The sequence below is a fragment of the Chiloscyllium punctatum genome, chromosome 11 (assembly GCF_047496795.1).
Source record: "Chiloscyllium punctatum isolate Juve2018m chromosome 11, sChiPun1.3, whole genome shotgun sequence".
Lineage (NCBI taxonomy): Eukaryota > Metazoa > Chordata > Chondrichthyes > Orectolobiformes > Hemiscylliidae > Chiloscyllium > Chiloscyllium punctatum.
Window position 1 is genome coordinate 97,140,169 of NC_092749.1, and position 27,495 is coordinate 97,167,663.

The window sequence follows — 27,495 nt, forward strand, 5'->3', positions numbered from 1 at the left end:
CACAATATGGAAAGAAGGTAGTTGTCTTAGCAACCTGCCATTAACTCTTTTATATAAAAATCCTATGCCTGCTCCTTTTTTTTCTAAACTCAAATCTTAGTACCTAGCTAGATCTATCCGAAGTTTAGAGTTTTCCCCTGGAATGGGCACTTTGTCCTGCAATCCCAACATAAGATAGAGTGGATTTCCACTGTAGACTAGTCAAGGGCAATTTTATTGAAGCATGATCCTGAATGATCTTGGCAAGGTGGATGTGGAAAAGATGTTTCCTCTTGTGGGATGAATTCAGAACTGGGGGGACACGATTTAAAAATTAAAGGTCACTTTTTTTTAGAAAGGAGATGTGAAGAAACATTTTGAGAATTTAATGACTTTGGAACTCCCTGCCTCAATGCAGTGGAGGCAGGACCATTGGATATTTTTAAGCATTCTCTTGCTTAAAGAATCTGATTATTGGGCACAGATGAGAATGTGGAGTTTTGAAGCAAACTGGTCAGCCATGATCTTATTGATTGGGGAACAGGCTCAAGAAGCTGAATGGCTTACTTCTCCTAATTTATATGGTTGGGAAACTGGAAAGTACAATGTCCAGAAAAGATTTATTGATTGCAATATTTTCTCTGCAGATCATCCTGGCTTTCACTACAGCCCAGAGGATGAGAGGGAGGCAGAACCACGTGTGAAGGAAGACAGAATCACAACTTGCAGACTCCGAAGGAAGTCTGGTACAGTGACTTTATTGCTTATAGCGAGAGTTGAGGACAGCACAAACTGTAATGGAATGATTCAGATTAAATTATATCTCCAAATTATTGTGCTAAGGAGCAGATTGCAGTGGATTTATGGTGCTTACTTTCTTGTGGCAGTGATTGGTTTTACAATTAGATGGTCTATTCAGAGTTGTTGGAGTTGACCGTTTAATATGGAATATCAAACTGTTGGAGGAAGGCAGCTCGCTTTGGAGGGCATTCACATATCTAGAGTTTCTATAGCAGTCTGGTCATTTGTCACGTCAGTCTACAAATAACACAATTTGAATTAAATATTGGCTATGGTGAGATTAGAGTTTATGGAACTATACTTTGCCCATGAGTAATAGGAATTAGGAGCTGGAAACAAACCTGCTTTGTATTCCCTCGTCTGTCTCATGCTTGTTAAGTGCAACTTGCATAGAGTTAGAGGTGGATTTGCTGTCTATTAGTTGGGGGTGCAGCTGGGTAGGTTGAACAGCTAGGCAAAAGTGGGTACTGCAGATATAGGAGATCAGAATCCAGATTAGAGTGGTGCTGGAAAAGCAGCATCCGAGGAGCAGGAAAATCGCGGTTTCTGGTAAAAGCCTTTCATCAGGAATCAGGCTGGTAGCCTCTGGGATGGAGAGATAAATGGGAGGGGTTAGGGGATAGAGGCAGGAATAGATGCTATGAGGCACTAGGGAAGTGGGCAGTGTTCTGAAGCATGCTGCAAACCTGTGGCACCTGTCTGGGTATGGTACTAAGGTGAGTATTTTCAACTTCAAAATGGACAGCTGGAATAAGGAAAGAGAGAGAGATTCTTATTAAAATGTTGCTGCTCAGTTGTTTTTGGTCCAAACTTTCACTGCCCTGGTTCAACCCCATTTAGAGTACTGGGAGCAGATCTGGGCACTACACCCTTGGAAGGATATATTAGCCTTGGAGGGAGTAAATTGTGGGTTTACAAGAATGATATCTGGACTTCAGAAGATAGGTATAATCTTTCCTCATAACAAACTAAGCTTGTTTTGTCTAAATTTTAGGTTAAGATTAGATTAGATTACTTACAGTGTGGAAACAGGCCCTTCGGCCCAACAAGTCCACACCGACCCGCCGAAGCGCAACCCACCCACACCCCTACATCTACCCCTTACCTAATACTACGGGCAATTTAGCATGGTCAATTCACCCTAACCTGCACATCTTTGGACTGTGGGAGGAAACCGGAGCACCCGGAGGAAACCCACACAGACACGGGGAGAATGTGCAAACTCCACACAGCCTGAGGTGGCAATTGAACCCGGGTCTCTGGCGCTGTGAGGCAGCAGTGCTAACCACTGTGCCACCGTGCCGTCCACTAAGGGGTGATCTGATCAAAAGCCTTCAATGTTAACTGAAAGAGACAAGGTGGATGAAACTATTTCCACTGGTTGGAGATTCTAGCACTGTGGTCATAGTCTAAGAATTAAGGTCAGACCTTTCATTAAAAAAAAAGTTAGGAAGCACAGGTGGTAGTAAATGCTTGGGACTCACTTCCACAAATGGCAGTGAATGTCAGATCAGTTGTTAATTTTAAATCTGAGAAGTAATTTTTTTGTTAAGCAAAGGCATTAAAAGGTTTGGACCAAAGGGAGGTATGTGGAGTTAGGCCACAGATTAGGCATGATCGCATTGAATGTGGAACAGGCTCAAGAGGCTGAATGGCCTACTGCTTTTACTATGTTCTCCATAGCTAAATTGTTTCAGTTTTGTCATCCCAAACCTGCTTAGTTACAATTGGTCAGCTCCCAATAGTCCTGAAATATTAGTAGGCTAGGATACAAACCCTTGAAGAGTTTCTCAATGTCCTTGTTCAATTAATCACTAGATTGTGGCAGTCTCACTCTTCCTTAGCTCACCTTCTTATTGTCTATGTGCTTCTCTCATGCCCCACAACCCCCTAGGCAAAAAAGTTAAAACTGGGAAAGATAGCTGTGTTTGGAATTGGAAGTATTTGACCAGCCATGTCTCTTGTCGTTTTTGTTTCCATTGTTTTTTATTTTGGACAGGAAAATCCTGCCCTTGTCCTTTGCTTATGCAAGTGAGAAATTACAGGCTAGTGCAGTCTTCTGGTACTGGCTAACAAATCCAGAGGACTAGTGCTCACCCTTCAGAAAAGACAGGGGTTACCACCGCTCCCCTTGTATACCTTCTGTGGCTGGTTAGTAACAAAGGCTGAAGTCTGCAAGAACCCTCCCAGTTTATTCTTCAGCCTACTTTGAGTCTGAAGGAAATTATTTGGTTAATATTTTAGAGCACAGTTGTTGGGATGGAGTTTACATCTTTTGAGTAGAGATGTTGGGAAGAATCTATACCTCAAATTCACTTAACATACTAACCAAATTTCCACTTCCTGTGATAAGTTTGTGAGTGAGCATGGCAGTTGTGTAAGTATAGTGAAGTTGGGACTGATAGGGTATGCAAATGGTGTTGACCTATCTAGATCAATTGGTACATTCTGTGATGAGGAACAGAAGTCGATTGTGAGTTTTGTTTTGCATAAACAGATTCTCTTTTGTTGAACATAATTTTATTTAATGGCTTGTAGATAAATTGCTTAAATTGAAATGGTAATCGTGTAACCAAAGTAAGAGTGTATTGATTTTTGGGTTCCACTTGTTTGAAAACATGCCAAACTTCTCATTTTTGGATTTGAGCATTGAAATTAACAGACCAGTTAAATGCCAAACATTACAATTCATCCCTACATCTGCTAAGACCATTTTGAACTGACTAGAAATAAGATGCAAAATGCCAAACAACAGCGAGTATTTGCTATCAGTTGGGCCTGTAAAAGAATGAAGAAAGGATTTTTAAAAAAAACTTGAATTGGTTCTATCAATGACTTCCACACATCCCAAAGTGCTTCACAACCACTGAAGCGTAGTCATAGTTGTAACATTTCACGAAGAATAGTGGAAATCTGCAGCTGTTTTCCCTAAAAGAACTAGGGAGGGCCAATTAATATTTTACTGACATCAGAATTTTTTGGTCAAGGGGCACTAGTGTTTCAAGGGACGTGGAATGGAAGCAGTTAAAATTAAGTTGAGGCACAGATTGGCCTCTGTTTAATTGAATGGGTGATAAAGCTTGAGGAACTCATCTACTCCTGCACCACAACATGTGGAAAGGCAGCAGCTAATTTGCAAACAGCTATTCCATAAACAAATTGAATAAAATTACTAGATATTCATTTATGGTCTTTGAGGCATAAATGTTGGTAAGAAAACTGAGATTTCCTAGAATAAGGCACAGGATCTTTTGTAACCACCTGACAGGGCAAGGCAGAGTCTCCATTTCAGGTCTCAACTTTTTTTTTTAAAAAAATTATTTTTTTGGAAAGCATCTACAGCAGAGAAGCTGCTAAGCACTACACTGGAGTGTGAATCTGGATTGTGAAGTCTCTGGCGGGAGCCTGGAAACCACAATCTCTGGCTCAGATTTATGTGCTACCACTGAGTTGAGTGGACCTCCGAGCTTAGAAATATATGGAGCCTAAAATTTGTGACCCTTCACTATCCAGGCATTTGACAGCTTCAAAAGGCTACATCTGCATGCTGCAAAGCAGTCCAGAGCATTTGTGAAACCGTGGTGAGGTAGGGTTGATCTCTGTTTGTCACCAAAGACGAGACGCATAGCAAATGTATAAAAAGACCTTAACACACAAGTTGTATACCATCATGAACTTGAACATTTATAACCATAACTAGATCAAAATTATGCTCTCTACTTAATAGCACTGCAATTGTACTTTCACCTTAATAGTTCCAGGATTACCACCATGACCTTGAGCAGAACTAGGGATAGATAATGTCAACCTTGTCAAAGATGTTGACTATCCCCAGAATGATTTGCAAATTTTTCTCTTTTAATGGAACTGTGTAACTGTTGCAAGCACACCTGGATCAGAGAGAACTCTGAGTCTGACAGCAGGTTTGCACTGATGCAATTTGACCTTTTTTTTTGTAAAAGAACCATCCTTCATTCTACTTTTCTATATTTTGCAGAACCATCGGCAAGGCTGAAGTCTGCTAAACAATTGGGTCAGTGACAAAACTTCTTTATTCAAGTACTGAACAGAACATAACCCATAGTTTATTTGATTGTTTCTTGCCGTTATGGTGTAATCTGTAACTCTTTCAGCAATGCACATTTAGAGTTAAAGATGCAGTTAATATGTTTTATGCCAGTTTTGCAACTAATTTTTTTTTTGTTTCTTTGTCCCCTTTCAGAAAGAAGACAAGATAAGGTAAACGTAACCTTTTAAGTTTAGTGTTATTTCTGCAGTGAGATGGGAGCACTGGGTGGGTGTGTGCATGCATTGTAATGTACTTTCACATGGTTCAAGAAAATTGAATTTCAGCTACTTGATAAAGTTGCCAAAAGCTGTCCCTTTCAAAAAAAATTAGGTTAGAAACAAGTGACTTCCATTTCTGTACATAGTTTGTCTAGTTATCCCAAAACCCATTTAAGCCACTGAGTCAGCACTTGCAGGAATAGTGGCTAAGATCTGAAGACAGATAGCTTCTCCGTTGAGAATCCCGTCAGATATTCCCTTCACTGAGTATTGACTTGATTTATTTGATCAAGTCTTTTGGAGAGATGCTCAAACTTTATTGACGTTTCAAAATATTCTATAGCCCAAGATTGTGAAAGCTGAGTTCTTCCTGTTTAGATGAAAAAGCTTAATCATGCATGTCATTAGAAACTACTTGACCATTTTCATCAGTAATTCTGCCATGATCAGAGGACTATTCCAAGTATTTTGGAGGAGGGATATTAATGATCTTGAAACAAAGCTATTAATCTGGGGAAGATCTTTCTCTGATTTATTTCATGTCTTAGTTAATTTAAGATGGGAAAACAGATTTAAGCTGATTGGCAAAACAGCTAGAGAGAAATGAAAGTTTTTTTAAAAAACTGTGACCTGCAATGCATTACTTGAAATGTTGGTGGAAACTTTATTGAATGGTATATTTCAAAAGAAATTAGCTAAGTGCTTGAAATTTAGAGTTTATAGGGCAAAAAGGAAAAGCTGAGTGGCTCTAATGGGCTAGCTCTTTCAAAGTGCAAACACAAGTGAAAAGGGAGGGATGAGGATGGCTCCAAATCTGCACAGGTTAAGTAAGTCAGCAAAAATTTAGCAGATGAAATAACTTGTGGGAAAACGTAAAGTTATGTACATAGGCAGGAAGGATAAAGGAACTGAATATTGTTTAAATGGAGCAAGACTGCAGAGGGATTTTGAAGTCCTTGTGCATTGTGGGTAATAAGGAATGTTGGCCGCCTTTTTCAAAGGGAGTGGATTATAAAAATAGGGAGGTCTGGCTGAAAATCTACAAGACACTATAGTCAGACCACAGCAGGAATACTATCAATGATTTTAGTCCCCTTATCTAAGGAAAGATATAGTGACATTGGAGGCAGTCCAGAGAAACTAGGCTAGGCTAATCCCAAGTTTGAAGACGCCCTCTTATGAGGAGAGGTTGAGTAGGTTGGGCGTGTACTCATTGGAGTTCAGATTAATGAAAGATGACACTGATGAAATGCAAGATTCTTGGGGAATTTGCCAGGGTAGTTGCAGAAAGGTTGGTTCCCCCTTGTGGGAGAGTCTAAGATCAGAAGGCAAAATCTCCGAATAGAGTCATCCCTTTAAGACAGAGGGAAAAGAATTTCTTGTCTCAAGGTTATGAATCTGTGAATTCTTTATCACAGAGGGCTGTGGAGGTTAGGTGAATTAAAGGTAGATGTAGATGGATGTTAATCAGTCAGGGAATCTGAGGTTATAGATATTAGGCAGAAAAATTGGAGTTGAAGGTTATCAGATCAGCCATGATCTCATTGAATGGTGGAGCAGACATGATGGGCTGAATAGTCTACTATTTCTCCTATGTCTTGGTTCTTAACAGGTTAAGTGATGGGCAACAAGAGAGAGCTGCTGGATTGTAATTTGGAGAAATGTGACCGATAGTAAGAATAGAAAAATAAAATTAGTGTGAAACTTTTTGAAGTTGAAGATATTTTGTTGTACAAGTACATGCAAGGACAGCAAGTAATTAGGAAGGCAAATGTCACGTTGGCATATATTGTAAGGGAATTGAAGTACAGTAATAAAGGCATCTTGCTACAACAGGATAGGGCTCAGGTGAAGCCACATCTGTGTTCAGTTTTGGTTTCTGATGCTTGGAAGAATAAGAAGTAATCTCCCTGCCTTCTCAATTATGAAGGGTAGATGCTGAGGTCTTGTTTTCTCCTTAGAAGGTAATCCATAGCATTGGGTATATGGTCAGGGTAATGGACAAATCATTGAGGTCCGAGATTAGAAATTTCCTGCAAGTGTTATGAATCTACGGAAATAGTTAACCACAGGGTTGCAGTTTCTCCATTGCAGAATATATTCAAGGTTGCGAAAGTGTTCTTTTGCTTTCATGGAATTGAGGGACGTGAGCAGGTGGGAAAGTGGAGTTGAAGGTCAAATGAGATCGTATTAAATGGACTGTTCATACTTAAGGAGCCATAATGTTGCTTGTTTGCTTCCATTTCTTGTCCTTTTGCTCTTAAGTGTGATAACCTTGGAGTCCCCTTTGTAAATATAAATTAAATACTTCTGGTATTCCATTTCTGGAATTCCGCTTACACATTTTATGGAATAATTTCTTTTTGTTTAGAATAAGAGGTAGAATTCAGTCTACCTGTCGTGTGTGTGTGTGTGTGTGTGTGTGTATACACATATAAAGTATTTAACAATAAAAATTTGTGAACAGTCAGTGATGAATATGCCCTCTCCTAACAGCGTGCCAGCATTGAAGGCTCTCTCCTTTCTCCATCGACGGAAGTATTATCTTCCAGCTCCAAGTGTGAAATCAGTGCACTCTGTCATGGTGACACAGTCAACCAATCGCAGGAGTCCTTGGAGCCAGCTTATCCAAGTGACCAAGAGGATAGTGTCCAGCTACGCACCTTGGAGCAGACTGATGCCGATGATGAAGAGGAAGCTGACATTGATCAGGTTGAAGATAGCTCTGATTTTGCTGATATTCAGATGCATACCTGTTGACGTCTGTAATATCTTGATGCTGCCCTGAAACTTACCCAGTGGGAGCTCTTGCTGTTTGTGGCTCTGTTATACCAAGTGCATTATAACTCTTGTTCCAAACTAATTAAAAATGACTGGCAGCAGTCAGTGACAGACCAAGCAGACATGAGCATGCAATCGACACTGACAATTCCCAGCACAGTATGAGGGTGTGCAGCATTATTGGAAGTGTAAATCAGATAAGATGCTATTTTTAAATAGAGCAGGTTAGTCTCCTCCTTCAGTTGACTATAAAATATTTAATTTGAAGGGCAGTGCAGTGCTCAGTGTCTTGGTCAGTATTTTGTCTTCAACTAGCACCAGTTGAAAACCAGTTCTCTGTGTGATGCGATTGATGTTTGAACGGGTTGCCATGTTTTTCTTTAAAAGTCATTGCATGTTTGTAAAATACTGTTGATCGTCCTGGAGATGTGATCATTTGTAGATTAGATTAGATTCCCCACAGTGTGGAAACAGGCCCTTTGGCCCAACCAGTCCACACCGACCATCCGAAGAGTAACCCACCCAGACCCATTTCCCTCTGACTAATGGACCTAACACTATGGACAATTTAACATGGCCAATTCACCTAACCTGCACATCTTTTGGACTGTGGGACGAAACCGGAGCACCCAGGGTCATGCAACATGGAAACAGACCCTTCAGTCCAACTCATTCATAGCAACCAAGTTTCCCAAACTAAATTAGTTCCATTTGTCTGTGTTTGATTCACATCTCTCTAAACCTTTCCTATTTGTGTACCTGTCCAAAAGTCTTTTAATTGTTGTAACTGTATCTGCTGCTACCACACCTTCTTCTCACATATTCCACATACAAACCACCCTCTGTGGAAAAAGTTGTCCCTCAGGTCCCTTTTTAAATCTTTCTCCTCGCATCTTAAAAATAGTTTAGGACTCCACTACCCTGGGGAAAAGACCTTTGCTGTTCAATTTATCATGATATTATAAACCTCTATAAGGTCACCCTCAGTCTCACAAACCCCAGTGAAAAAAGTCCCAGCCTATCTGGTCTTTCAAACCCTCCATTCTGGGCAATATGTTGTAAATCTTTTCTGAACCTCCTCCAATTTAATATTATAATAGCAGAACTGTACAAGTATTCCAGAAGGCGCCTCACCAATGTCCTGTGCAACCTCCTCATGACGTCCCAACTCATGTATTCAATAGTTTGAGCAATGAAGGCAGGTGTGCTAAATGCACACCTTGTCGACCTGTGACACAACTTTCAAAGAACCGTATACCTGAACCCCTAGGGGGTCTCTGTTCAACAACACTGCCTGAGCCTCTGCCATTTACTCGAAGTCCTGCTCTTGTTAGTCTTGCCAAAATGCACCCCCTTTCATTCATCCAATTAAAGTCCTCAGCCCATTGGCCCAGTTGATCATGAATCCTTTGTAATCATGGATAACCTCAGTATCTGCTATACCACCAATTTTAGTGTCACCTGCAAACTTACTTACCATGCTTCCTGTATTCTCATTCAAGTTCTTTTATAATAAGAAGAAACAAAAGTGGTCCCAGTACTGGTCACAGGCTTCCATCCAAAAAACAACTCTGAACCATCATCTACTGTCTCCCATTGTCGAGACAATTTTTTGTATCCAATTGGCAAGAAACCCACATGATCTAACTTTACCAGCCAGTTTACCATGCTGAACCTTGTCATAGGTTTTACTGAAGTCCATGTAGATGACGTCTACCGCTCTGCTGTTATCTATCATTTTTGGTCGTGTCCTCAAAAAAAAACTCAAGTTAGTGAGATACTGTATCCCACGTACAAAGCCATCCTGACTATCCCTAATCAGTCCTCGCCTCTCCAAATTCTTGTAAATCCGATCTCGGAATCCCCTCCAACAACTTGCCCACAATCAATATCAGACTCTCTGGTCTGTAGTTCCCAGACAACTTACAGTTTGCCTTAAATGTAGGCACGACATTAGCGTTTGACTACAAATGCAAGCTTTTTATGATTTGCAGCATTGCACAAATGCATGGTGATATCTCAAGGAACTGTATCAAATAAATTTGATCGTGAGATGCCATCAAACATAGAGACAGATGACCAGGAATTTAGTCAGAGTTATGTTTTAATGAATCTGAGGCTGAGGGGTGACCTATAGATGTTTATAAAATCGATAGTGTGGATAGGGTACATAGACAAGATCTTTTCCCTGGGTTGGGGGAATCCAGAACTAGAGGGCATAGGTTTAGGGTGCGAGAGGAAAGATTTAAAAGGGACCTACTGGGCAACTTTTTCACTCAATGGTGTATGGAATGAGCTGCTAGAGGAATTGGTGGAGGCTGGTACAATTATAGCACTTAAAAGGTATCTGGATGGATATATGAATAGGAAGGGTCTAGAGGGATATGGGCCAAATGCTGGCAAGGCATAAGATTAATTTAGGGTATCTGGTTGGCAATGGATAAGTTGGACCAAAGGGTCTGTTTCCGTGTGGTACACCTCTGTGACTTAAGGCATGGGAGAAGTTTAAGAAAGAACTCCACACTTGGCATTCAAGTAAGTGAAGGCATCACTGTAGGAAAATCCAAATTGGATGACTGTAAAGGATTCTAGTGCTGGAGGAATTAGAGATGGCAAAGGACAAGTCCATGAAGGAATATGAAAATCAGGATGACAAATTTAAAACTGCACCTTGCCCTACCTTCTTTAGTTTGAAACATCAAATAGCATTTAAAACCACTGTAAAATACCTCTTACTTTCCAGGCTGATGAGTCGGAACTCCACGAAAATACAAAATGAAGTATACTAATGCTTTGGTGACACCTAGTGATGGATATGTAGAATTTCCATGGAGTGTGATAGCGGTCTCATCTTTAGTAGAATTGCAACCGACTTGCTGTGTTGCAAACTAGATGTCGTGGACCTTTTCTGAACTTAGACTTGCAGGTGAAGAGAGAAGGGAAGTGAAGCAAAGTTGGTTCTGGTCAAGTGGGCCATTTTGATCTTGTTCTGTTTCCAAATCTTTAAAAAAGGATTTGTATGTCTACAGCACTTCACTTCTCACATCCTTTTGGATGACCTAAAGTGTTTCACAACCAATTTAAAAACTAACTGAAGTGCAGCACTTTTATAACATAGGGAAATATGGCAAGCTCCCACAAAGTACAGTGTGATATTAGAGGTTAAGGGATAAGTATTCGCTGTGTCTCAATTCATGTTTACATGTCTTGAGCTAAGCATGCAGATAACCTGCTTTAGATGGTGGTCATTGAAGGAAGACTGTTGACTAGATCACTGAACTCTTGCACTCCTCAAATTATTGGGATCTTCCAATGTCGACTTGATCCATGGGTCTCTGTCTAAGGTGTTAATTGGAGCTTGGCACTGCAAACAGTACAGTGCTCCAACAGTACTGCATTCAAGTAGCAACTTACATTTTCATGTTCATCTTTTATGGGCAATAATTTGCTACCCAGACTTGAGAAGTGAAAGTGACATCTGCTAAGCCATATTTAGTCTTCAAAGCTAACCTTGCAAGGTTTAAATTAAGATTTAAATAAAGATTGAAAATACTGATCCATCCAACCTATGTTTACTGTTACCAGGCTGTGTGGTGATAAAGGAGTCTTGTGGGGAGAAAAAAGTTGCCCATGCTGAGGTTATCCCAGCTCAAAAAGGTCAGCAGATGTAGTTGGTATTTTTCCCCCAGCTGATTCAGTTATGATACGGAAGACAAAGTAGAAGATTTGTTGCTGCCTCCTGTCTTCCTAGATCTCTCTTCTCTCCTGACCAACTCGCCCACCTAAAAATTATTGAGGAGAAAGTGAGGACTGCAGATGCTGGAGATCAGAGCTGAAAATGTGTTGCTGGAAAAGCGCAGCAGGTCAGGCAGCATCCAAGGAGCAGGAGAATCGACATTTCGGGCATCAGCCCTTTGATGCCCGAAACGTCGATTCTCCTGTTCCTTGGATGCTGCCTGACCTGCTGCGCTTTCCAACGACACATTTTCACCTAAAAATTATGGCTTCTCCTTTTGCCTGTTTTTTTTTGTGGCCTCTATTTCTGTTGTCTCTTAAATGGAATTACATGAAATAAAAATAAGAGTTGACTAAAGTGATCTTATTGGACAGATTAGCAGGAATGAAAATAAGCAAGCAGTGATAGACATTTTAAGGAGGTAATTGATGATTCTCAGCAAAAATACATCCCAGTGAGCAGGAAAGACTGAGGGGGATAAACTGACCATGGAAGTTAAGGAAAGTACAAAGTTGAAAGAAAAAACATGGAAGGAGGCCACAGTGATAGCCCTGAAAATTGATAAATTCAGAATCCAGCAAAGGGGGAATAAAAAGACAATGAGACAAAATAATCAACAAGGCAAACTAGTAAGCAATATAAAAACTGATGAGCATCTTTTTAAGCATGCAAAACGGAAGAGAGATCAAAGGGAACATAAGTCCCTTCGAAAATGAACCATGGGAGATGATTTTGGGAAACAAGGAAATGGTGGAGGAGTTAAATATATTTTGCACCAATCAGTCTTATCTTTGAACATCCCAATAATACCAGAAGAATATGGGGGAAAAGAATTAAGGTCTATTATCACCACCTAGAGACATCATATTAGACAAACTAATGGGACCAAAGGCAGATAGTTCCCTGGCCCTGATGGCTTGCATCTTAGGATCTGAAAAGAAGTAGCTACAGCGATATTGGATGCATTGATTGTAATTTTCTAAACATTGTTGGATTCTGGATTAGTACTGGAGGATTGGAAAACTAATGACACTCTGCTCCAAAAGGGAGGGAGGCAAAAATGGGTAACCATGCTGGTTGGCCTAACGCCTATTGTTAGAAAAATATTGAAATCCATTGATAAGGAAGTAATAGCAGAACTTTTGAAAAGTCATAACCTGTTCAACTAGTGTTAACATAGCTTCATGAAAGGGAAACGTCTGTCTAATTTATTGGAATTTTTCGAGGAAGCTTCAACCAGGGTGGATAGAAGGGAGCCCATAGATAATGTTGTTGTATTTGGATTTCCAGAAGGTGTTTAACAAGGTAACTCAGCAAAAGTTATCACACTGTTGGAGTGAGTGTGTTAGTTCATTATATTGGCATGGCTAGTGGACAGGAAACAGCAAGTGGGGATAAGTGGTTCCTGGTCAGGTTGGTGACCCATGACTAGTGGGGTTCCACCAGGATCAGTGCAGGAACAGTAACTGTTTACATGTGAAGACTGGAGGGAGGACTGTCCCCAAACTTGCAGACGAGACAAAAATAGATGGAAAGGCCGGTTGTGACAGATACAGTTTGCAGCGGGATGTTGATAGGTTAAGTGGGCAAAATGTTGGCAAATTGATTATAATGTGGTAAAATATGATTTTGAAGGGAGAATAAAAGAATTAAATGGAGAAAAACTGCAAAGCTGCAATACAAAGGGATTTGGGGTTACTTGCACGACAACACAGCTAGCATACAGATACAGTAGGTAATCAGGAAGGCTAATGGAATGTTGGCCCTCTTTTACAAAGGGGGTTTGAGTATGAGAGGAGGGCGGTTTAACTGCAACTGCACAAGGTGCTAGTGAGACTGCACCTAGAGTATTGAGCAGTTCTCATCCCTTTATTCAGGAAAGGTTTCATTTATACTGGATGCAGTTCAGAGAAGGTTCACTGGATGATCTCTGGTTTGGAGGGATTGTGTTATGAGCCAAGGTAGGTTGGGACTCTACTCGCGAGAATTTAGAAGAACGAAAGGTGGCCTCAGTGAAACAAACCGGATTCTTAACAGGCTTGACAGGGCAAATGCTAAGAGGATGTTCCCAAGTTGTGGGCGAGTCTTGGACCAGAGGGCTGTGATTGTTTAGAGCTCCTGGCCACAGACAGCTGTGGAGGCAGTGTGTATAGTTAAGGCTGAGATTCTTGATCAGTAAGGGAATCCGGAAAATGAGGAATATCTGATCAGCCATGATCCTATTGAATGGTGGAGCAGGTTCAAGAGGCTGAAGGGCCTGCTGCTGTTTCTATTTCTTGTAGTCTTATTGGTGATTTGAGACCATAAGACCATCTCTGATTTCTTGTATTTCTCTTCGCACTCAATCCCCTCCCAATGAATTTTTGTATCTGCCATCTGGAGAGGGAAATGTTTCCCTCAAGGCACTTAAACTTTCAAAATCTTGACTATCTAACCTTTGGTCCTCCATTTAGCTTGACATTTCTCTAGTTGTTGATCTGATTCATTCCTTCATCTTTTTTATGACCATCTTTTCCCCCTAGTAAAGCTCTTTGGTCTCTCCTAACCAATCTCTTAAAGGCTCCATATAACTGCAGTCAGATGTTTTTACTACTAAAATACCTATCCTCTGGTAATAAAGGCCAACAAACCATTTGCTTTGTTAATTGCTTGCTGTACCAGTGTGTTAGCTTTGTGAATCCTGAAGCAGGCCACCCAGATTCCTTTTGAAGTTCAATATTTCCCCATCCCCCTCCATTTGAGAACTGCTCTGTATTTTTGTTTGCCTGACCTGAAGCATATGATCTCTGGCGGAATATAGGGAATCATTTTTAGATCTGGCTAGGCCATATAATGCACCACTGAATCCTATTGTTCTGTTAAAACTGCTCAATAATCAAATAATCCTGGAATACAAAGTTTAATCAAGTGAGGCTGTCAAATGTATTGATTAACCCACTGCTTACAGTCACCAGTAAGAGATGTGGGATATGTTTTTACCTAGTAAAACAATGACTGCAGATGCTGGAAACCAGATTCTCTGGATTAGTGGTGCTAGAAGAGCACAGCAGTTCAGGCAGCATCTGAGGAGCAGTAAAATCGACGTTTCGGGCAAAAGCCCTTCATCAAGAATAAAGGCAGTGAGCCTGAAACGTGGAGAGATAAGCTAGAGGAGGGTGGGGATGGGGAGAAAGTAGCATAGAATACAATAGGTGAGTGGGGGAGGGGATGAAGGTGATAGGTCAGGGGGGAAGGTGGAGTGGATAGGTGGAAAAGAAAATAGGCAGGTAGGACAAGTCATGGAGACGGTGCTAAGCTGGAAGTTTGGAACTGGGGTGAGGTGGGGGAAGGGGAAATGAGGAAGCTGTTGAAGTCCACATTGATGCCCTGGGGTTGAAGTGTTCCGAGGCGGAAGATGAGGCGTTCTTCCTCCAGGTGTCTAGTGGTGAGGGAGCGGCGGTGAAGGAGGCCCAGGACCTCCATGTCCTTGGCAGAGTGGGAGGGGGAGTTGAAATATTGGACCACAGGGTGGTGTGGTCGATTTTTTTTTTTTTTTTTTTTTTTTTTTTTTTTTTTTTTTTTTTTTATTTAACTATTACAACGGAGTCCATCCATCTAGTTGCTTATTGCTGTCTTTGCACACCTTGCCTCCTAATCTTGTCCTTTTTTAATTTTAACTCCAAACTAATTTGCTGTCTAAATTTTTCCTGTCCACGAGACCCATCTCCTCCTTCCTTTGACCTCTTTGCTACTAAACTGCTGATCACCCAATTACTTCCTGTTCTGTCTATTAACTGATACTATAAAGTTTTCCATTAAGATACTGATCTGTGCTTTTCAAAAAAATCGTCCTTACATCCCTACAAGTGAAGACTTTCACCTTTTCTGCTTTTGCCAAATGCCATGCCATTTGGGGGTGATGATGACTTAGTGGTATTATTGCAGGACTGTGAATCCAGACACCCAGATAATGTTCTGGGGACCTGAGTTTGAATCCTCTGCAGCAGATTGTGGAATTTGAATTCAATAAAAAACAAATCTGGAATTAAGAGTCCAATAATGACCATGAAGCTATTATCAATTGTTGGAAAAACACATCTGGTTCACTAATGCCCTTTTTAAGAAGGAAGCTGCCATCCTTATCTGGTCTGAACTACATGTGACTCCAGATCCACAGCAATGTAGTTGACTCTTCACAGAAATTACCCACTGGAATGGGTAATAAATGCTGGCCTAACCAGCAATGCTTTCATCCCATGAAAGAATAAAAATAAATCCTATCTTAAGTTATTGATTGTGTTATCACCCACATCCATTGCTAATCTTTTCTGCAACTGCATATTGAAATTGTGCAGTTGGATTTTTGCCCAGGCTGCGATACCAAATTGGCCTTAGTCATCCTTCTTGACTAGAGCCATGCTACCATATTATCCCTCGTAATCTTCCTAAACCTGTATGCAGACTTGACACAGTTGAATAGACTGACCTCCTCCTCCAGTGTCTTTGGCCATCTCTAATATTACCTAGCTGTACCTTGTCTCAAGCAATCTGCTATTGAACTGCAATGTGCTTTTATTACCTTCAACTTGACTATTGAAACCTACTCCAAGTCAGTTTTCTACTTGGCAACCTCTAAAATTAGCATCCCAAATTCTGCATGTATTCCTGAATTGTACCAACTCCTGATGAATCTCTGTCCTTGTGTTTGATGTATATGGACTGCAGGCGCAACAGATTTTGAATTTACAGGTGTTTTAAATCTCTCTAGCTCTTTCCAGTTCTCTCACTCTTACAAACCCCTCCCAGTTCTGTGATTCTGACCTCTTAGGATCACCTGCTTCCTTTAGTCCATCTCGGTAGCTGTACCTTCAGTTGTCTTGGTCCCAAGTTCCGGAATGCTCTTCCTAAATCTCTTCAGTTTTTAAAAATACCTTTTTATTATATTTTTCAGGTGTCTTCCAAATCCTCAACCAACGACACTCGACTGTTTAATGTTCATTTCGAATGTTGGAACACTCAACCAGTTACCCATACTGCAGAACAGATTGAAACCACAGGCAGTGTGTGTGGACTGCTGGACATGGAGTTGAGAGATGTGTGGACTGAGCCTCTCAATGGACGTGCCTCATTCCCCAGTCAAGCATTATCCCATGGGGGTCGAGGGGGCGATGACTACCAAAAGTTTGTGACAACAGCCTCCACGCCAAATCTCTCCTCCACCCCAATCCGTCCACTGTACCACAGTTCCAATATACCGAACAATGGTCGCACTGAGACCTCTGCTCTGGATTATCTATGTGCAGGCACTGAACGAAGGGTTGTGAGGAGAGCCAGCAGCGCTGGGGAACGCCATTTGGCTTCCCGACACCGACCGCCTGCTGGCAGTCATTCCCGAACAACACCAGGGATTTCCAGTGCTCAAACCTCCGTTGCTCGAAATGCCAGCTCCACAAAATCTGAAGGATTAGATGACGAAATGCGGAACTCACAGGTTGCAGTCAACTTGAGATCCAATACCACTGAAGGCATATATGAGAACATTATGCTTGCCAGTGAGGAGAGATTAGCTGAAGAGCAACAGGAAGTTACCTGCAGTCCAGGGGAGATAACTGGTGCCAGATTCCAGTCGAGTGGTCAAGTTGAAAAGAAACACCAACATGGCAACCTAAGCCACAAGGATGTTGAGATTCAAGAAAGGTGGGAGGGGAGAGCCAGCTCCATTCATCTCACTGAGACCAGCCTGGTGTCTGGCCAAAATTCTCCAGCTTTGCCCAAACGGGAATTGAAGACTGTTGAGTCACTGAATGAGAGGCTGGTGTTGCCTGAGACAGCGCGCACACAGCTGAAGAATGATTGGGAAGAATGCAGCAAGAGGCACAGCTTCCTGGCTCCTGACAGCGATTTGAGTTCTTGTGGACTGGGAGGTTTTGTTTCTGAGGAGAGCCTTCGGTTCAGTGGCGACGAAGCTCCCAGTCTCGACCACCTGATAGAGAAGAGTCAGTCGGGCTGGAACAGCTCTGCCAATTCTCACTGTGAATCACGTGAATCCATCCCAGACATACTGTCTGAGGAGGTGGACGAGATCTGGAATGACCTGGAGGACTACATCAGGAAGAGCGAGGAGACCAGGCGGGACCGTCTCCCTGCAGCCTTCCCAGTCAGTGAGGATGATCTGAGTGGACCGGCTAGCACCCAGGAAAGCCAGAAGGAAAGGTCGCTTGCTTGCTCCACTAAGGTGTGCCCTAGCTTTGTTGAAGCAGTGAAGAACAAATCTGGCAGATTGAGCACTAGCAGTGTCAAAACAGACAGCAGCGAGCCAAGTGGGGAAGCGTCAGTGTTAACTGCAAGTGTTGCCTCCTTCTTGGATGGTGAGGTGGTTGACACAGAGAGTTTGTGGCGCAGTACTAATGTTGAGACTGTTGTTCAGGATCTAGATATCATGGATCGAACCAAACGCAGAGTCTATTACATGGCCCGGCAGTACAGCCAAAAAATCAAGAAGGCTAATCAGCTGCTCAAGATGAAGAACACAGCAGAACAATCACCCTCTGATCAACCCAAGAGAAAATGCAAGGACCTGGTGGCTATTTTGGAAGAAAAGAAACAAGGTGGAACTGCCATTGGTATGTAGAATCATCCCCAAAACCTTCTATTTGATGGATGAACTTTCAATGCTTTTGCAGTGACCTACTTTCATCTTTAACATTGTCCATCTCTGCCCTTCACTCAATGCTTAATGTTTCAACCTTAACCTCACACTTCTGTTCTTAAGTTTGAGCTATATCAAAATTCTGTTGCTTGTATCCTCAATCATACCATTTTCGATTTTCACATCATCTATGCCTTCGCTGACCATCATAGCTCCTGAGGCAATATTTGTACTTCTTTCAGAGTTCTTCTTCCTCCCCTTCATATCTGAATAACTGCTTTCAGCTTTATAACCCTCAGTTGCTGTTCTAGTTCTGACTCCTTGTGCATGCCTAATTTTACTGGGTCCACCATTGTTGGCCATAATGGTTTAAAATGATTGGGAGGGCATGGGGACCTGAAAGGATCTCCAGATCAGAGACAGTTTAAAAACTGCTAACAGAAGTTTAAAAAAAATCTGAAGATGGATAATGTAAACGCAAGTAGCAAACAGGAATAGAATGCCCAATTAAAAGCACTCTTATCAGAATACACATCACATTGAATGAGGTTGAGTTTTGAAGGCTTAAATTGAGCTAAATGTATTATTTAATTAACACAAAGATGTGGCAACAGGGTGACCAAGGTTGAGAACTGAATATTCAAGAGTACTCATCATTTGGCAAAAAGGGAAAGGTGGGATAGCACTCTTAAAGCACAAGATCGTTAGTGAGAGAAGAACTTCAGTCAAAGGATCAAGATGTAGAATTTTGTTTGAATGGAGCTAAGAACCAGCAAAGGGCAGCAAATATTGGGAGTTGCTCATCCACAAAACAATAGTGGTAATGTTGGGCACAATTATGAATTGAGAAATTAGAAATGTGTTGTGTGTAATACAGTAATGATTGTGATTTGGATTTACTTGTGGTTTGGATGAGCAACAGTGCTATGGGTGATGTGTATATGAGAGATTTTTGGAGGAGTTAAGATCTTACTAACACAAACAGCAAACAGAGTTTCAACCTTTCAAACACCATCCTTTTACATATGCTCATTTAGAGAGAAATTTCTCTTCTATCTAAAGTCTAAGTTTGTACCTAACTCCTCCCAGTTCCCTCTTGTCGGACTGCATTAGCAGTTTTACGATTCCTTGGAGTCCACTAGCATGACTCTTTCACAGTTTTATGGCCTCCATTCTACCAACCTGAAGATTTCTATCTAAAACTCTCCTGGTTTGGAAGCTACATAAACAAAAATACTTCAGCTGGAGTGACTGGTTCCCTTGAATGAAAAGCTTGATGCTCCTGCTAGGAGAAAGTATTGCTCTTCTGAACCAAACTCTTGATTTCCCTGAAACACATTCAAAGCTAAAACTAATGGCGATTTCATCTGTTGTAAATTTGAAGTATAAACATTCCATCTGCTAACACTATAGGGGTTCTGCCAGGCACTTAAATGTGGTTATCTGTTTTTGTAATCGATGCACAGCTTCAAATCATTTTTTTGACCCGTTTTTAAAAACAATGACCCAAATCCATGTGCATCTGTTTTGAAATAGAAGTCCAAAGTATATATAAAATAACCTTCTATCACATGAAGGGCTTGGAAACTGAGAAAAATAGAGTTAGCATTTGAACATTTTCAGATTGAAAGTTGGTAACTTGTCTGGTCCAGATGCATTGCATTTCAAAGGATTGAAGGTGGGGTTTATTACAGCAGCAGTAGCTATCTTTTCAAATTCCTTAAATTATAAAAAAAAATTCCTGCAGATTGGAAACTAGCAAATGTGACCCAGTTTTTTTTTAAAGAAAGGAGGGGAATATTAGAATGCAATGGATTTCCAGACTAATTCCAGGAATGACAGGTTTATCTTATTCTAAGAGATTAGTCTAAATTTGTATTCTCTAGAGTTTCAACAATTGAGATGTTCTTATTGAAACTTAAATTCTCATAAGGTCTGGGAGTGGATATCGGTAGATGTTTCCCTTGGTAAGTCTATAATCAAGAGACATCTCAAACTAATGGGTTGACTGTGAAAGACCTGAGGAGAACTTCTGGTGGTAAATCTTTTGAACCCTGTACCCTCAAGGATTGTGAAAGCTGATTGAGCATCTTTGAGACTGAAATTGTTGGATTTGTGGAGAATGATGTGATCTAAGAAGAGGCAATCATTGATCCAATTGAATGGTACAACAGGGTGTTCTTGTTTCTTTGGCTGTCATGGACTAGAGATCTGGAGATCCCTCAAACACCTGTGCTACTACCCTCATTCATTTTTCTTAAAACTGCCTCTTTTATCCAATCTGGTGTCAGTCTTTTCTATTATTACCTGTGAGGTGACACAGGACTTAAGATTAAACAGGGTTTAATATACAGTCGGTTCTGCTATAACGCAAATTGGCTTTAACGCAATTCCGGCCCATTAGTTTAAATGCCGTGGGTATTGTATGATTTTCATAACACAAGATCGCATGAGAATGGAGCTATTGTGTTATATTGAACCAATTGTAGTCCTTCTATTTGTAAGTTTGCATTGGTCAAGTTTACTGCAGCCTTTTTCCTTCAGTTTTTGTGAATGCAGTCTGATCAGTACTAAATGCTGTTAAGTTGTTTGGTGAAGATTTGTAGCAAAGTAGCCTCTTGTCTCAGGAATAGAGCAGTTTCTCTTAGATGTTCACCTAAGCAATTGAGCCAACATGTTTTATAATTTATTCACGGGATGTGGGAATCCTAGGATTTATTGCCACCTTGAAGTGGTAGTGAGTGAACTCCTTGAACCCTGGCAGTCTGTTGCATAGGTACAGTCTTGCACAGCTTTCAGGAGATACTTACTTGGATTTTAATCCAATTAGTGAAAGAATGGTGAAATCGACCCTAGACAGGAGTGTGTGGAACCAGGAGAGGAATTTGCATATGTTGGTGTTTCCATATATCTGCCTTTTGTTCTCCTTGATGAAGGTCAGGACTTTGGCCGATGCTTCAGGATGAGCCATGGCCACTTGTGCTGTTATCACCTTGAGAATTCAGGATCCTGAATCATCCATCATCCAAAATGTTATGAACTACAGAAGATGGTGAAGGTTTCCATTTATTCAGTTACTTACATAACCACAGGGAATGCCAAGCTGTTTTATTTCTAAATTTCTGCTTGGGTGGTCTAAATTTAGGGGACATAGTTTAAAAGTAAGGTGTCTCTCTTTTAATACAGATGAGCTTTTCTCCTCTAGGATTTGCAGTGTGGAATCTTTCCCTAGAAGATAATGAAGGGTAGACTTTGAAGTTTATTCAAAACCGAGTTAGATTTTATCATAGAGGAGTTTGAGGTACAGATAGGAAAGTGGAGATGAGACCACAGTCAGGTCAGCTCTAACCTTATTGACTAGTGGAGCAGGTTTGAAAGGCCAAATGGCCTATTCCTGCTCCGAAATCCTATTGTGCCCATTCTGCCCAGACCTGTCATCAACATAAATATCCCTCCCTTTTTCCTGTCTGCTCTTATTTATAAAGTTAATTCTGCTTTCTTTCCACAGATGTTATCAGACCAGCTGAGTTTCTCCAGCAGTTTGTTTTTCTACGTTAAGATTAGAATTAGGCCATTCAGGGTGATGACATGATATACCTTTACACACAAGATGGTGGAAAATGGGAACACTGTCCACCCAAGAGCTGCTGAGGCTTGGTTAATTATAATTTTCACATCAATTTTTTTTTGGTCTGTAAGGATTAAGGAAATCCATAAACAATGAAACATCTAGGGATGGGGCTGAATGGCCCACTGTTGTTCCTTTACTCCTCTGCTGTTCCAGTAGAATTGCCCAGATGTACGAAAGACTTGGTAAACTTCCAAAAACTTCTTTTTTTAAAATTCATTCAGAGAAAGGTGCTGGCTAGGCTGGCATTTGTATGCCAACCCTGATTGCCTAGAAGATAATTGAGAGTCAGTCATTTGCAGTACGTCTGGAGTCACATACTGTGTAAGGATGGCAGATATCTGACTTACCTTGAAGGAACTTAATGGACCAGATGGGTTTCTATGACAATCAAGTGATTACACAGTTGCCATTAGGCTAACCTTTTATTCTATAGCTGAATTTAATTCAATAAAAATATCTGCCATAGTGGAGACTTGAGCCCATGTCCCTAGAACATTAGCCTGGGGTTCTGGATTGCTCGCTTAGTGATGTTACCATGGCACTGCCACCACCTCCTCTAAACCTTCATTGTTATACAGCTTGTAATCATAGAATCCTTACTGATGGAGGCTGTTTGGCCCATTGAGTCTGCACTGACCCTCGGAAGATTCTACGTCCTACCTTACCCCTGTAACCCCACATTTACCATAGCCACCCTATCTAGCTTGCACAGCCCTACACACTGCAGGGAACTTAGCATGGCCGATCCATCTAATGTGCACATCTTTGGACTTTAGGAGGAAACCAGAGCACCTGGCGAAAACCCACACAGACATAAGGAAAACGTGCAAACTCCACACCGACTGTAATCAAACCCAGATCCCTGGCGCTGTGCTAACCACTAAGCCACCTTGCTGCCTCTGTAATGTCAGGGTTATTTCTGTTTACACTTGTTTAACCAGTAATTTTTTTGTTATTTCTCAGGTGCCCGAATTGCTGAATACTCCCAGCTGTATGACCAGTTCCTGTTCAAAGAGACTCCATCTAAATCATCACCAAGTGTGCCAGTAGACAACAGTGGGGAGGTGTGTGCACAAAAGACTATGCAAAGCCCAGTCTCTGGTCCCCCCTCCCATGGGCAGTCCCTGGGCACTGAGGACTGGCTGCTACACTCTACCTACAGTAATGGGGAGTTGGCAGACTTTGTTGCCTGGCCAGATATTCAGGGACTTGCAGCTAAATATTCCAGCCAAGAGAAGAATGTCACAAATGGGCGACTTCAGAGTAGAGGGGGGTTAGCTGGCTCAGTCCCCTCTGTTGCAGCCTGTCCACCTGTCCCAATGCAGCAACGATGGAGTGCCATTATTGTCCCACCTGGTAGGTCAGATTGCTCGATGGCCCATGGCTACAACTCCCTAGGTCGCAGGACGAGTGAGGGTAAGCAGCGGGAGACTTTGCTGCCTTCTCCAGCTGTGATAACAAGCCAATCCTCTGACTCCATCAATCGTACTTTGGATAAGCAGGCACTATTCTCCAGCCGGAACCCTGCCTCTGACAGACTACATGTTGGGAGCCAAGAGATTGACGAGCCAGCTCTGACTTTACGGGACTCGCAAAAGGTTGTTGTAGTTAACAGGGTTCCACCCCTTGATGCCCAATTGGCAACACAGAACTACTTTGCCAATTTCAATGACACTGGGGAAGATGATGAAGACTACGTGGAGATTAAGTCTGAGGATGAGGATTATGAAGACCTGGATGAGGGAACCTTCACTCATGACCTGAGCTTCCATTTTAATGGCAAAGCAGAATCTACTCCCGAACCTGGCAATACCCGTTTGGCTCGTGCCTCCTGTATCCCATTGTCAGATAGTGATGCAATGGGCTCTTTAACTATGTTGGCAGAGCCTGACCAGCTGAGCCACTATCTCTGGCGGGAACCCTCTCCCAACCAGCAGAATATTGTTCAGACTCTGCGGGACAAGTTTCAGTGTCTCAGCTCCAGCAGCTTTGCTTGAACATTTCCTCTCCGTTTGAAGACTGAAGAGAAAAAAAGAGGGGAAACCATTACGTATTAACTGTTTGCAAGCACTTCGTGTAGATTTCCAGTTATCTTGCCACCATTGTGCTATTGCTGCTGAAGTCAGCGAACCTTTTGTGTTAAATAGTATCTAGGTTGTGGCAATGGACAAGTTTTGAAAGAAAGAAATGCAAATGAGGGTTTAGTTTTGTGTAAAGCAGGAACCAGTGGAAAAAGTGACTAGGAAATGCAGATATATCTTGCATGCTATGAGGAATATGGGTGGTCAAGTGTTCCAATTGGGGGCTTGATGGTTGGACCAGGGGTGATTGCCTGCCCATCTTTGTTCCAGTTCACGTATTGACTCCAGTGTCATTCAGTTTTGTTTTTTATGGGGCACGGGGTGGAAATGATCTGTACGGAAGATGGCCTGGTCTGTGGGCGTCCTAATCTCTGAGACTGAGGATATTACAGTTTCACACATTGAATTGCATAAAACTGCAAATGGAACAAGTTGGGCAAGATTTCTTCTCCCTGCTCAGCCAGCTGTGGAACCATTACTGAAATTCTGAGCAATGCATAGTAAGGGATGGAAAGACTGGCAAGTGTGAACAGTATAGTGGTCTTCTTGGAATCTGTCACATGAAAAACCAGATCAAAAAGGAAGAAAGCCCAGTCCTCTATCAGTTTGTCTGTCATTTCTCCACAGACCACCAGTGTATTTTATTTTTATTCTAAACAACAAGGGGTCAGTGCTCTTGACTAGTCAGTGACCAGCTGGAAAAGTGACCTCATGATATAACTGGAATCCTATAGCCTGTTGGTTATCCATCCCCTATATTTTTCCTGTTTTCCTCTGTGCTAAACACCCCCAGCCAACCTCCCACTGCCCCTGCACCTCACCTGATGGTATTGCACCAAACAGATTTGATTCCACCTATCAAAGCACTAATGCTAAATGCCTTCAGGCTTCTCTTACTCACTTGTGCTAAGCTAGCCATCCTTTTCAAAAGAATAGACATTGAGAAACTGGGAACTTCAACCATTTAGCTTGCTCAGCTGAGGCTAAGATTAAAGGCAAAAGCACCTCTGCTCACTTGGAGAGGGAGGCAATTTACATGAGCACTGCACATTCTGAGACAGGTGAGGATAACCAATGACCGTGATGGGGGCTAGGGCAAGAATGGGTGATGACTGGTGGGGAAAGCATTTTGAATTTTAGGAAGCAATGTTGATGCCCTATCATGAGCCACTTACCAAATAGACATCTCCTATATTGATAGTCTGTGCCAGATCAACGACAGTGACTTTCCTTTTTTATTATTGAGCACAGAGTGGTTAGGAGAAGGTGGTACTACAGATTATGGTGACTAATGAAGAAATGAGGGAATGCACTACCTTAAAACCATGTACTGATTACATTGATGCATTGGTCTCTGTTTGATTCTGTACATTCCACATGGTTATTTCATGGTTATAGATTTTCACATCAATAATAGTTATGGGTAACTGGAAGTTGTTTCAATTGTTGAATCTGTTTTTCATCTTCAGCTCATTCATTATTCTGAGACTAGGGTATAAACTTGTTCATAACCCTTTACCCTACTCTGACTCCATCCACCTCCATTCCAGCTCCACAGACGGTGACGGTTACTGCTAGTGTAATCTCCATCCTAATCATAACTCTAATTGTGAAGAAGATCTTAATGTTCAGTGAAACGATACTGTTGTGATCAGAGATCAATTGCAAAGTGTTTCTCATGGATTTCTCAAGCATTGAAAACGAGTAACATGTTCACAACCAATGGGCAAATCTAGATGTAACACCAATCCAAATCAAATTTTGCATTCAAGTGTTGTCAAGCTATTTGTATAGTCATTTGTGTAGTATTCTTAGTGCTCCGAATACAGTATCTTAATATAATTGAGACCCCAGTTTTTAGAAATCCAGTCTCCTAAGGGTTAGTGTATCTGTATCTCAATTTAGTTGCTGTAGTAAATTCCATCAAAAGAATTTTTTCAAATTCTCCCTGCCTGTATAGTTTGTTGAACCAGTCACCTTTTTCATTTTAGTTATCAGTGGGCTGGATACAAGGGTAAGGAAGATTCCACTCCATTCATTCATTCATTCATTCATTCATTCATTATGAATTTACACTGTAGGTTTATTATAGAACTGTGTACTGCTTTGAAATCTTGTAGAATAAACCATACATAAGGTGCCCAAGAGTTTTTTATAGATCTGCACCACAGCTATTCCATCAGTACATCCCCAGGAAAATGATGGTGAAAATTACCGTGTTGTTTCTATCTCTGTGCCTCCTTTCAAAATACTTAAGCAATAAGTGTATATTGAACCCAACTGTAGGTGACAGTATGGTGTATGACTCTATTGATGTGAATCCCATTGCTTGGTTTTCCATTGCAAATTTGCTATTCCCTCATATTCATCCATATAGAAAACTGGAAAACAAATGGAGAAATTGTTTTAAAGTGATGCACAGCTTCTATTTTAAGCAATAATGAGATGCACTTGTAGGAACTGAAGTGAGCATTAAATGACTTCTAATCATGAAAACCAGTGGGACACAATAGTTCGCAAAATAGTTAGAAATGTGTAAATTTTGTATCAATTATTTTTAATATTAGGTTAATACTTTATTGCAATTCTTCATTGGATATTTGCTCTAGTTAATGAGATTAAAATGAGAATCACTGAACTGGAGAGGAGAGATACTGACGTTTATATTCTGGAAAATTATTTCAAGATATCCTGAAATTACCTGTTAATTTCCTAGTGTCATTCCTTTTTAGAAGCTATACTGTACAAATTACATTGCCACCTGCAATGGTAAGGGATCATAATGAAAATCACTTGCAGTCCTGACATGTGGTACTTGAAGGTAATTTTTTCCAGTGTTAAAACTGAAGTGACTGCTGAGGTGACCATGTTAAATAAATAAAAACTATCTCAGAAACTGGGGTTGTGATGCCTTGTCCTATGGATGAGAGATTTGAGCTGAATAATGACTTCCATTTTAAAAAAAATGCACTTTTTATGGTTTATTTTGTAAAAATGTCTGAATGTTGAACATGTAGCAAAATATTTTTTAAAAATTGCTCGCTTAATTAATTTTACTTTGCTCAAAGAAAAGCTGAGCCTAATGCATGCCAAATTTACCAGGAATAGTTCTAAAATCTCATTTTAACTTTTATAATATTATTTTGTCTGGAGGGACATTCTCAGTGTACACGATACAGAAATGATTCATTTGAAATAAATAACTCAAGTCTTCAAGTATTGTCTGGACTGATTTTTGTTGATCTTTTTTTTTTCCCCAAATGTTGTTCAGCATGTGGAAGTGAGTAAGAGTCCATGACAGTAAATGTAAAGGCTGTGAAGCAACATTTTGTGCATGTGCGATTGCCTGGAGCATGTCTTGCAATCGGTCAATATAGAAGAAGGTTTTATGTTCAAGGTGATTGGTTTGGCTAAGGCTGGCATAATTCTCTTCATGGTGTCTCATACTAGCTACAGTATCCTAGAACCAGCAGCAGGTAGCCAAAGAGGGAAAAGTTGGGAACTGGAGTGGAGAGCACAGTCATAAAGAGAGGTAACCAACCTCCTCGTGATTGTGATGGGTCTGAAGGGG

General features: G+C 41.1%; 1 protein-coding gene across 3 annotated transcripts in view; it reads left to right on the forward strand.

The window, feature by feature from the left end:
• Positions 1-27,140, forward strand: part of LOC140483239 (pleckstrin homology domain-containing family G member 1-like) — a 212,757-nt gene extending 185,617 nt beyond the window's left edge. For all 3 annotated transcript variants that reach the window (XM_072581337.1, XM_072581339.1, XM_072581338.1), the window contains 6 exons: positions 627-725; positions 4,778-4,813; positions 5,003-5,019; positions 7,564-7,779; positions 16,515-18,186; positions 22,807-27,140. In XM_072581337.1, coding sequence (XP_072437438.1) covers positions 627-725; positions 4,778-4,813; positions 5,003-5,019; positions 7,564-7,779; positions 16,515-18,186; positions 22,807-23,840 — 3,074 coding nt within the window. In that variant the 3' untranslated portion in view covers positions 23,841-27,140. The remainder of the gene's footprint in view (positions 1-626; positions 726-4,777; positions 4,814-5,002; positions 5,020-7,563; positions 7,780-16,514; positions 18,187-22,806) is intronic.
• The last annotated feature ends 355 nt before the right edge of the window (positions 27,141-27,495 follow it).